General features: G+C 35.9%; 1 protein-coding gene across 3 annotated transcripts in view; it reads right to left on the bottom strand.

Annotated features, from left to right (window-relative positions):
* The window catches only part of ttc7a (tetratricopeptide repeat domain 7A), a 50,261-nt gene that overhangs the window by 21,167 nt on the left and 16,643 nt on the right, over positions 1-12,451 (bottom strand). For all 3 annotated transcript variants that reach the window (XM_066678785.1, XM_066678784.1, XM_066678786.1), the window contains 7 exons: positions 11,206-11,343; positions 8,689-8,772; positions 7,328-7,432; positions 5,382-5,499; positions 5,212-5,269; positions 5,049-5,121; positions 4,592-4,752 (listed from right to left, as the gene is read on the bottom strand). In XM_066678785.1, coding sequence (XP_066534882.1) covers positions 4,592-4,752; positions 5,049-5,121; positions 5,212-5,269; positions 5,382-5,499; positions 7,328-7,432; positions 8,689-8,772; positions 11,206-11,343 — 737 coding nt within the window. The remainder of the gene's footprint in view (positions 1-4,591; positions 4,753-5,048; positions 5,122-5,211; positions 5,270-5,381; positions 5,500-7,327; positions 7,433-8,688; positions 8,773-11,205; positions 11,344-12,451) is intronic.

Below are 12,451 nucleotides of genomic sequence, written 5' to 3'. Positions count from 1 at the left end.
CCAAATGCAGCAAAGGGATGGTAATTCTGATTGAATATCCTAGGAGGAATCCAGATGCATTACATGCCCTCAATATTTGGAGCAAAGACAATTGCAGTTCTCAGCAACTAAATAACTGAAGGCTAATCCCTGGAATACAATGGAGCCCTCCTAAAAATAATAAAAAAAAAAAACATATGCTAGCCATTTTCACTTTTAAGTAGCACTGCTTGCTCGTCCACTCTGAGCACTGCAGATAAACTGTCTGGAGAGAATAAGTTTAATTTTAAAAATAGTACCTAATCAACAGCAGAAGATCTTTAATAAGTGCATTATTTTAAATAAAGCACATCAATCAATGCCATTCCAGGCTTTAAGACTTTAAAATGTAGACTAATACTTCCTCTGAATTATGAGTCATTTCGGAGTTTATTATATAAATATAGCTAAAAGCTAACATACAGTGTACTGAACTGATATCAACTGATATCAAGAACGTTTAAAAAATTGAACCTACACCAGCAAGGTTTTCATATATGGTGTTTTAGACGATTTTGCAAAGGTACCAAAACCAATCCATAAATAAATGAATCAATCAAACAGAAAGTTGTTACAAAGCAGCTGTACAGAGATTCTGGTCCAAGCCTCCTATGAGTCGGCCAAGGGCGACACTGGCAAGGTAAAACTCCTTCATGAGTGCATGAGGAAGAAACCTTAAGAGGAATGAAGGCTCATAAGTGGGAATCTGTCCTCCTCTGGTCAACACAGGAAAAAAGAAACAACACTGCAGATCAAAAATTTTTAGTAGCTGATATTCTTACATAATATTGTTTCATTTAACTGTAGATATTTTACAATGTTATTTCATTACACAAAGTATTTAATGCAATATATTACACTCCTTTTTCCACAAGTTAACACTGTACTTTGGAGGTTGCTTTAGTCAAAATAACAGAAGGCTCCAACTCAACACCATTCTCCCACTGTCTAATATACATTTATAATATATATATATATATATATATACTTTTTTTTTTTTTTTTTTTTTTTTTGTTTAATTTAAATTAACTTGAAATAAGAAAATATTTAATTTACAGTATTTTTTATTTATCATTTGTACAGCTCTGTGGTAAACCTGATAATATTGTTGATATATTGAATTTTAATTGTACTATGTAATATGATGTGACATTCAGTTGTTGGCTATTTTTTTATTATTTTACGTGAACCAGTGTCCAGAAGAGGGACTTGCCTCAACATAATTGCCTCAACTTGCCTCAGCATAAAGCAAGTGCATAAGGAATTACAATAGTTGAAACAAGATGACACAAAGGCATGAATAATCCTTCTCAAAGCACAAAACATGTCTGATTTTAGCACTATTTTTAAGTGGAAAAACAAGACTAGACATGTTCCTTCATAAGCAGAATTCATACTAAATACTAGGCTGAGGGCAAAAAATGCCCCTGAAATAAATCGAGACTAAAAATGGCATGCATCCCTCTCTGAAGTGAAGATGGAATTATAGACATATTATATTATAATATATTATTAGACATATTATAGCAGAACATACATGTTCATTATAAATGTATCACCCATTAAAAAGGTTTTAAATTTTTCCTTGTGGCCTATATTTTAACCAAAATGTAATCAATATTATTATTATTTTTATTGCTGCCTTAGAAGTTATGAGATAAAAAGATCACTTGCATGATTGCATGCTTTCATTTAATGTGTCACAGCATTTCACACTGTAGCATGGCATGTTATAGCATATATTTCTTTGAACATGACCTTATCAATACAGATGCAATTGATAAGACTAACACTTTTGAAAACCTGGCAATTATATAGTAGACCTATCGTTTTCATGACCGGAGGCAACATCCATGCCTGAAGTGCCCCTGAGCAAAACTCCTAACTACCAAAACATTCCACAGGTTCCACACACTCACATATTCATTGACACACTGAAAACTATAGACACTTTTGAGTCGCCAATCCACCTACCATTGTGTGTTTTTAGATTTTGGGAGGAAACCAGAGAACCCGGAGGAAACCCACGCAAAAACTGGTTGAACACATGAAACTCCTCACAGACAGTCACCCAGAGAGGGGCTTGAACCCACAACCCTGGAGTCATGTGACTACGACACTAAATAAAATAACAGGAAGAAAAATTTGACAAGTGATTTTTGAGCAGTAGTGTATGTGGGTCCATTTACTCGTCTGTACATAGTGAAAGTGATCCTCCAAACAAAACCTGAGCTACCAGTCCTGGAGTGCTTGGCCCAGTACAATGGGCCATGTGATATGAGATATATGATATGACAAGCTACGCTTCAGTTTACGAGGGGCTCACACAGTCATTATTGTGCATAATGTTAAGACTTGAAATAAAGATAATGGAATATTTAAAAATATCCTTGTCATTCTAGACTTAGGCACATACTAGCACTGATAGTCTACTGAAATTCCTTATATGGACACAAATGTATGTGTACATATAAGCAAAATATTCCTCTATGGAGTCCAGAGTCCTGACCTCTGATCATAGGCCTAATGTTTTCCTCCCCCTCTCTCTCTCACTCTCACTCTCTCTCTCTGTCTCTCTGTGTGTGTGTGTGTGTGTGTGTGTGTAGGTTTGTGTAACCCTAGAGAACAACACTGACACCTCATGGCAAAAATGGGAAGAGTCTGCCATGCATCGTTAACTACATGAACACATCTCAGGTTTAAAGGTGAGGCCTAATCCTTGTCTTCATTGTCTAGTGAAGCTGTTTGTGTCACCTCAAACCATGGCAACCGAAAGTGTCACAACTCACTTATGAATCATTGTCAGGTCTAACACTCAAGGGAATGGTATGTTGAAATTTCCACACACAGGGGAGGCCACCCTTATTAGCTTATTAGACTCTTACAGAGTTAGTCATCACACATACAATAATCTCTGCACCACATGCAAGCAGAAAAAAACATACAGACCTACCTGAGGGTTGTTAAGTGTTCAATGGAAAGAACAGGTGATTTACACATTTATTTCTGGAGTTATTTTTTCTACATTATGCACAAACCTCAACTTATTGACCTGGTGCTTGTCCTGTCTGGCCAACTAGGCCACTCTCGGCTCTAATGAAATCCCTCTTCCCTACAACACTTTGGCTAACATATAACCTACTTCTATGTCATTGCACACACACACACACACACACACACACACACACGCAGCAACACACGCACACACATACACACACACATGAATCAGGATGTCACACCTTAAACTAGGCTAGCAATCCCTCTAGACTAAAGCTAGCTTCTTGGTATTGCTAGAAAATTAAAGGCTTCTGAGCACCTACACTACTGTTCAAAAGTATGGAATCACTGTTTTCAGTAACACATGTTTTAATTGTTGACGCATATTTAAAATGATTCCACCACGGTGCTAGATATCAAACTTATGTACACAATACACCAGGGGAATTAATAATATTTCTGCTGTCACATGAATTCTGGTGTTCAAATCTTGCAAGTGATTACAACATATTGTGTACTGTTAATTTTGTTAGTCACCTTTGTTGACTTTGTTTCGGAAATAAATAAAAAAGTTATGTTTTTTTAAAGGTTGTGAATCTGACGACTGCTTAGGGAGAGGACTCAGATGCCAGAATTGGCCGCCTTTCTAAATAAGGCAGAGCGAGTGTCTCTAAGCCCAGCCACTACTGCAGCTACACACAGCAGTTATACTTATCCTCCCAGACACAAACTCCTGCAGGGTCAAGAGATTACAACACCAAAAAGGCCATGCCAATGTGCACAGTGGGACTAGCCAGGGGTGGTTCAAGGACATATTCAGGTCTATGATTTTAGAGCATTTGATGTCATACAGGTAAAACCAAGTGCTGGGAGAATGTAAAAACCTGTTCAGCAGGTGTATATGTTTTGTCATAAATAATAGAACTGGAAAAATCCTGTATTGTATATACATTGGAAATGAGTTGTTTAGATCACAAGAATATTTAAGGTAGTTTGGTCAGTTTAAAATATTTTAATTTTAAAAATAACTGTTTAATGCATGAATACATTGCTTAGGTCTTAAGGACCAATGTGTTTTGAAAGCTCAAAATAAGTCACTAACTGTGAATAGAAGTGGTAACCTGACCAGTGCCAACACTGTAGCAGAGCTCTCTACTGAGAGAGTCAAACCTGCCTTAAGTTATATGCAAAAATATTAGCTTTAAGTTCCCGGTATAAACACAAATTGAACGATCTTCAATTATGAGTGTTTAATCTAGAACCCCTATAAATGATAATGTGAATGCATGTTATTTCAGTGCTAAAATAATTGTATATTGTGTATCACTCCACTCAGCTACACTTACCTCTTATAGTAATAATTGTCATAAGTGGTAACTTCCTATGTAACAAGAAATTTTAAAGTCTGATCATAAATCTAATCCAAATACAACCTCACAAAATGCAATGTTTAGTTTTTTCAACATAAAAAAACAAAACATTTAAATGTTGTAAAAAGCATTTTACAATATAAGGATGCCATTTATTTGTTGTCCTTATATTGCATTAAAACTCATACACTCTCTCAAACACATACTTGAAGTTCTCTGGATACTGGTTGAGGGCAACTGTGAGTGTGTCTAGAGCATGTTGGTGGTGTTTTTGAGCACTGAGCAAGAGAGCCAGCAGGTGCAATGAGTGCAGATCATCACTGCGCATGTTCAGAGCCAACTGCAGAGGCTCCATCGCTGCTGACACCTTCCATACAGAGAAAAAGAGAGCGAGAGAGAGAGAAAGAGAGAGAAATCAAACAGCATCAGTTCAAGCACTTATCAGACTATATATATATATATATATATATATATATATATATATATATATATATATATATATATATATATATATATATATATGAGAGAAAGTAGGGTGGGGTATTTTATTTTATTTTCTACCAGATATGGACAAAATCAACAGTGCAAAGCATCAAAATGTCAAAATGTCACACCTTTTTGGAATATGTGTTCATGAGGCTGATAGAGAGAATGTATCCTCACCTGTCGCACCAATGCAAGCTGCAGAGAGAGATACAGGGCAATCTGAGGGTCTTGGTGGTCCACTTCATGTGCTCTAAGTGCAACAAAAAACAAATTTAACATGCAGCAACATACTATTGCTCTGAAAACTAAAAGAAGGAAAACGGTCATTCTTTAGGCTTACTTTTGCAGTGCTTGTAAAGCTCTTCTGTTAAACTCATCCCGGTCACCTTTCAGTGTGGCTGTAAACACGAAGGGAAGTAACATGAAAGGTAAAGGACAGAGGGAGCACATTGAAACAGGAAAGGGGATTAAAAATGTTCACTCTAGTTGCCTGAATAATGAAGTGCTTACCATCTGAAGCCCGAAGACTGTAGCATATGCCAATGGCCAAGTAGGCTGTGGCAAGAGACTCTTCAGCTCCTTCTCCCAAAGCAACCACACTTTGTGCAAGAGTTTCAGCCTCTTCTAGCTGTAACACATACAGTTACATCATATAAACTAAATTGAGTAATAAATATGTCCCATATTTACACAAATAAATATATGTAATATGACATTTCTACTTTTATACCCAACTAAGTATAGGTTTTTCAAGTTTTTGTTTTACTGTGGGTAAACTAGAAATATGAATATTACCAAAGTTAATTCATACACTGTAAATGATTCACCAGCAGCTCAGCTACCAATGAAGAACTGTAAATATATAGTATTGTACTGTACAGCATTTAAGTCATATTTTATAATTGAGAAACAATTCACCACAGTAACACTAAACCAATTTAATCTCACTCTATACGATCTGCAGCAATAGCTCCACCCACAAAAACAACCTACTGATTCACTAACTCAACAACAGACACAACAACAGAGACAATATATATATCATGGTTACTATATCACTTTCTTGTTATTTTCAAAATAATTAAACTTTAACTTATAAATACAGATTAAAAATACTAATTAATTGTATAATGTAATATAAGAAAACGATGTTTCTAAAATGTACAGTATTTTAATGTATACTTATAGACAAACTTATATAAAAAGTATATACGGATATAAGCTGCTTGCATTTTCTGCTTCTCACAATCCAAATATTTTTAAACATAGCCAATGATGTTGAGGTCTGGGCTCAGGGCCAATAATTGTTTCCCAAAGTGCATTGTAAGATGTAAAATTTTGTTAGTCTTTATCAACTTTCATAATACTTTCAGTCAAAAACAAATTACTTACTCCAGATTTGGGTATTTAAAACCAAAATATGTACTGATTAATTTCCATGCTCAACTAATGGTTATAATAGTGGCCTTTCATAGTAAGAGGCACAAAAAGATGAAATTTGCAAGCCAGCTAAAATGCATTTGTATAGTTGGTTGAGTGGTTGCTTGTTTCTATTTCAGAACAGTCCTGTGGCAACCTGAAGACTTCAATTAAAAAGTATCAGTATGGCACACATAAGTAAAGAGTGGACAAATTAAATACTGGTAGACCTGGCATTACACGTTTTATATACAAGGCTTTTGTGTAATTTAACTTAGGTGTGTGTTGACTGGAATTCAAATAAACAGAGGTGTGGTCTATTCACATTATTGTAGCTCTTTTGAAAATGATGACAAGCAACAACATTTTCATTTGCTGGGTGCAAGTGATTTTCTGAAGTTCAGAATTTTTTTCCATGACAATTTTTGAAAACAAGCACCTATCTACAAGCCGCTCAGTGATTCAGTGATGTTTCAGTGATGTTTAGTTTCAGCGATGACAGTGTAATATTCTACACACTGTAGCTTCCAATTACTTATCAACAACTCAGTTGTTAACAAGCTACCAGCACACATCATTCAAACATGCTGAATGTAAACCATGTCCAAAGTAATATCTCCTATCTCTTATATCTAGTGTTAAATTTCCATCTCTGGTTCAAAGGCTGATAATAGTAACACTGCTCTGCTGAGAATCCAAGTGTTGAGTATGAGTGGCCATGTACTTAAAGTGGAGGTCTACAACTTAGTGGCCTATTGTGATTAAAGACATAAGCCTCTTATGTCCTGCTCTCCCCAACGTCAGCCCTGCTCTCGCCTACTCCAAAAGATGTGTCCTAATCTCTTCCCTGTCAAGCCCTCTATTGTGGGTAGGTGGTTATGCGAGTTGTGATAGTGTGATATTGTATTGTTAGGTATTGGCATAAATTGTATGGCACTATTATGTGGGGCAGTTTACATAAGGTCCATTCAGTAGCATGGGAAACTTCTTTACAGGAACACAGATTTTGTATCTGTGTACATGTGTATGTGGATTACCCAGTGCAGCTGGTTGATGCACAATTTGGCTGCTAGTAGTGGTGGTGTAGGGTCCTGAGGTTTCATTCTGGCACACTCTTTAAATACTGATACTGCCCCTTCAGCCTGTAACATAAACACACCATCAGTAGCACACACACACATACATACATATTAATACACTCACAAACATATGCAGTGACATAGTGACACAGTGACAGTTAAAAACACCCACACTGAAAATAGAAGTACTAATGTCACTGCCATATACAGTGAGGCCTATTTCCAAAGCCCCTCATCACTGATATGTACTATTATTTCTCTCCTACAAATCCACTCAGTTTATTTTACAAGCGGCCTTGTATCTCTGTATTGATATAATTTACTAATCTTGCGGTTAATATTATCATGGTTTTAGGAAGTGACGCTTTCTGAGAGTATATAATGAAAAAAGCTTTCGATTATAAGTATGTTGCAGTCACTGTGATAGCTAAACCATTATGTGTAACACAATGTGTCAAAAAAAAAAAAAAATTGTGATGTTGGTTGGTGCTTAGACAGTAGTCATCCACCCTACAACCGAGACTCAGCCCAAAAGGATTTTATCATGCTCCTAAATTTAAAGAAATATAATTGTGGAAAGCAATTTTCTGACAATAGCGATAAATTCAAATTTGTCAGTTAAAGACAAAACATATTTTTCCCCTTGAAATGGAAAAGCTAATTACTAGACCTAGCTAATCGTCGCTGTCAGATACCACATCCACAGATATGGATACCACAGACTCTTGAGAATGTGAAGTCTATCTCAAGCAAAAATGGGCAAAAAAGACACTTGCAAAACCTTAACACTCTGTATTCTCAGCTCCCAAACAATTTAAAAGTGTAAATTAAGAAAAGGTGTTGTAACACAGCAGTAAACATGACCCTGTCCCAACATTATTGGAGTGCGCTAGAGGCAACAAATTCACAAAAAATCTCTCATTCAACACAATAATAAAGCATGCTGGAAATGGGGCTTGTATATGTAAATAGTTTAAACATTCAGATAAACCTTTGATATATTTACAATGGACAAAACAAAACAGCACCAAACCTTGAATGCCCACACCCACCCGCACCACACACTCAGCAACACACACACCAACACATGGAAGAGTGCCTACTTGCTAACACATGGTCAGCATTCCAGACGTTTCTGTCAGCCTTGCTTGCAGTCTGACTCCAACTAGTAAATTAAACTCCAACAAGCGCTACTGGTCTTTATTTAACAACATGCATTGCGTTTATTAAAGGACTCATGCTATTTAAAGGGTGTATTCAACTTTGTGCTCTCTGTGTCAAACGAGGTGGGGGACTGAGTTGGGGGTTTGATATCTCACCTTTCCACTAGCCATGAGAGATAAACCCAGCTGGTACCAGAGGTGAAACTCATTAAAGGAGAACTTCATAGCCCGCTCCAAACACTGATAAGACACACATACACAGACATGCACATGCACACAAAAAGGGTTGTATAATTACTCAAATTTTTACAAATATATCAATCTTTAGGGATCACTCATAATTATACAATGTCAACACTACCATTCTAAAGTTTGAACACAAATTTGCAATCCATGGAATCCATTTTGCAATATTCTTAAAGATTTGTTACCTCAAATTTATGGATTTACAATTTCAAATTTATTTCTAAATCTATATAAAACATATACATTTGCATATTCATATCTGTGCATTAGCCATGCCTATATATAGCTACATTAGACTATTTCAGTATACATGTTTCTTCTTAAAATATGACCAGTAAAACATCAGTCCTCATGCAAAACCACAAAATGTGAATTTTAAAATGATCATTTATTGAAGATAAAAGTTTAAGTTTTTGTCACAGCATTTCATTTCACAGCATTTCATTTCATCACCAGACATGTTCTATTTAAGTGATTCTTAGATTCAGCAGGTCTGACTGTGATCATGCATGGGTGTGAACTTGGTTAACTGGTTGATTTAGTAGATCAGGGTGCAAATACTTTCTCGACAGTTAGGCCTGAACAGAATTTTTACTTCAATAAATGAAATCATCATTTAAAAATCATATTTTGTGTTCCCTTATAGTTTGGTATAATATTAAAATCAATTCATTTTTATTCAAGTGTGAAAAACTCAAATGTGACAAATAATGCATATTTACAATAATATGAAAATAATAAAAATGGAAAAGGGTAAAAAACATTTTCACACCACTGAATATAGTAAAAATGGTGTGTATAAAGTGTGTACAAACTTTTGTTTAATAATGTATTTAAAATGATGATGTGACTTTGGACATAAAATGGTAGTACCAGATGCATGATGTTTATTGTCAAAACCAGGAGTTAGTGAAATGGCAAAAACATCTGAATGTTCCATTAACATACAGCAAATGTGTAACAAACTAACAAATCTACAGGTTAAAAGCAGTCATAGTCTAAAGTGACTTAATAAATGTCAGAGAAAATGAGGTGGTACCTGTGTTTTCTTTGTAATATTAAAAGCTTTATTAAAAGCTTTATTATTTGTAATATTAAAAGCTTTATTAAAGGCTGCTCCCAAACATCTGACAGTGGCAATGTTCCTTGAAGGTCAAACCTGACACTTACGGCAGAAATATCAATATTCTTGCTGAGGCTTTCATTCTTTTTTGTTTTTAGTCCTAAAAGATTACTATCTGATCCAAGATAATGCCAGCATTCTTTGATGAGTTTCAACGTTTCCTTTGAGTGGCACCTTATATATTATAATGGATACCAATTTAGAATAAGACTACACTAACAAAGGTTTATACATTGTTTACACTCTGTTTATTAATGTTATTAATTAGGTTGTAAATGCATTAAAAGTCATTATTAATCATTTATAACACAGATAGAAAGTGTAACAATGACCTACTACTTGCTAAATTGCGAACCCTCATCCATTTACATTGTTAAATCTCAGATCTCTGGATACTGACCTTACTTTGTCTTCTCCTTCGGTCAACATCAACACTGTCAGCTTCTTCAGCACATAGTTATTAATAAGTTTAATGCTTTAACAACCAAGTTTAATCAGTTAACCTCAGAAAGAATGTCTTTTTTAGACAATGATGATAATGTGGTGCACCTTAACATATGAAATGACTAAATTCACATTCTTAGGTCTTAGCTTATTCTTTCATTTTCACCAGTTCTGACACTTTCACTATTAGACATAAAAGAGGTCACTGTTTCCCTTTTTATCTGTGTTACATATTAAGGTGTTTACAACCTAATTAATAACCATGTAGTAAATACATTTTTAAATAATGTATAAACATTATATAACATTATAAACAAAAGTGCAGTTTTATTTTAAAGTGGTACTTTATAATGCACATACAATATGAATGGATATTGCAGTGAAAATGAAGAACAATGATAATGAAGTGATTGCTTTTTAATGTGATACACATAAGATTTAATGACATTTTAATAGGAGGGAGATACCCATGTTAAACACATGTTAAACACATGCTAAACACGTCCCAGTATGTAACACAATGTTAGTAATAAACAATACAAGACATTATTAAAATATGTGAATAGAGGGTTTCAGTTAAAGAACAACATAATCTTTATCAGTTCTCCTGAATTCACCTGAGTGGCTTGGAATTCATCTGGCCTACAACTGAAACAGCCTGAGGGAAAAGGGCAGAGGAGGGAGGAATGAGATTTGAAGAATAGAGAGGTAGCTTCTGACACAAAAGGAAAGCAAAGAATGGGGAGCAGAAGAAGAGTAACTTGATCATGGTCTTGATTTTCAGGTTACCTCAAATGGTCATTCTGTCTATATTTTGCACTTCACTGACAGGTTTCTCAGAGCTGTGGGACTGATCTCACCTGAGATAGCATGGCATACTGCCCCCTCCTGGCCATGCCGATGCTGAGCAGGTCATACACAGAGGATGCCTCCTGCATGCTGGTCTCCCGTGCCTCCTTGTGCTCTGGTGTCCGGCTTATCACTGCCTCTCCACTGGCCTGCAATAATCACAGGGCACATTCAGATGGACAATATTCAACAAGCACAGGGCTCAACCCTCGTCCTGGTGTACCTCTGTCACAAACACATTTTTGTGTCTCCACTGCTCACAGACTGAAGATATGTGCCTTTTCATTCATTTACTTTAGCCCTCAGATGTTTAACATGCTGGTCAATGTTAAACATATCAGCACTATATCAATATATCCCAGCACTACTGTCATACTGACACGGTAGTGACATGTTTGTGAGAAAATGTGCTAAAATTAATCAACAGCACAATGTCACGACTAGATTAGGAATTAGCCTTCAACCAAAATACCAAGCCATTTGTCCTGTAGCCAGAAACTGACCACTGGGGAAAGCTCAAACAGATAAACTTTTATTTACATCTTTACTTTTAAAAGGTTGGACCAACAAGTTCAGTGTTTCTAACTGAATGTTAATGTACAGTGTTTACGCCTGTGTGTGATTCACTTGCACCAACACACAACACACACTCACATCTTATAACCTTGTCAGTGTCACTGCACTGCCCAGAGCCATCCATCACCCACACAGCACCTGTTCAGTGGTGGTCTTTTGGGGTCTTGACCACTTCCGAACAGAATAAAGGGTGTAACAAATTAGGAAAGGAATCAGAATCTCATTGTACATCGAAAGTGGGCCAAATGTAAAAGACACTAGGTCCTTTTTTTCATTCTAGAATACACCTAACCCCAGTGAGTGTATATTTTACAGATTTATTTTCAGGTGAATGATGTGTAATAATCCATGAAGTACACTACAATCCCTTGCCTGCTCCACACTTTATTTACTTTGTGATGAATCAAAATGAACTAATGTTCATGTTTTCACAACAAACATAATTTTCAATTATGAGAGTATAGACTGATAGGGGTATTACAGAACCAGTGCTGGGATTCACTGCTTTAGTAGGCAGCAACATGCACACTGATGCATGTTGTCTGATTGGATAGGTACCATAGAATGCAGCTACATTCAGATCAGAGATGTGCTTTGATGTTTCTCCTAGAGTTAAGATGCATCAGAAATCATAATGCAAGTCCCTGCTGTACCGTGATGTATTTCAAACATGGCATTAGG

This window comes from Hoplias malabaricus, chromosome 8 (assembly GCF_029633855.1).
Source record: "Hoplias malabaricus isolate fHopMal1 chromosome 8, fHopMal1.hap1, whole genome shotgun sequence".
Lineage (NCBI taxonomy): Eukaryota > Metazoa > Chordata > Actinopteri > Characiformes > Erythrinidae > Hoplias > Hoplias malabaricus.
This window is presented reverse-complemented; position numbering and strand designations above follow the sequence as displayed.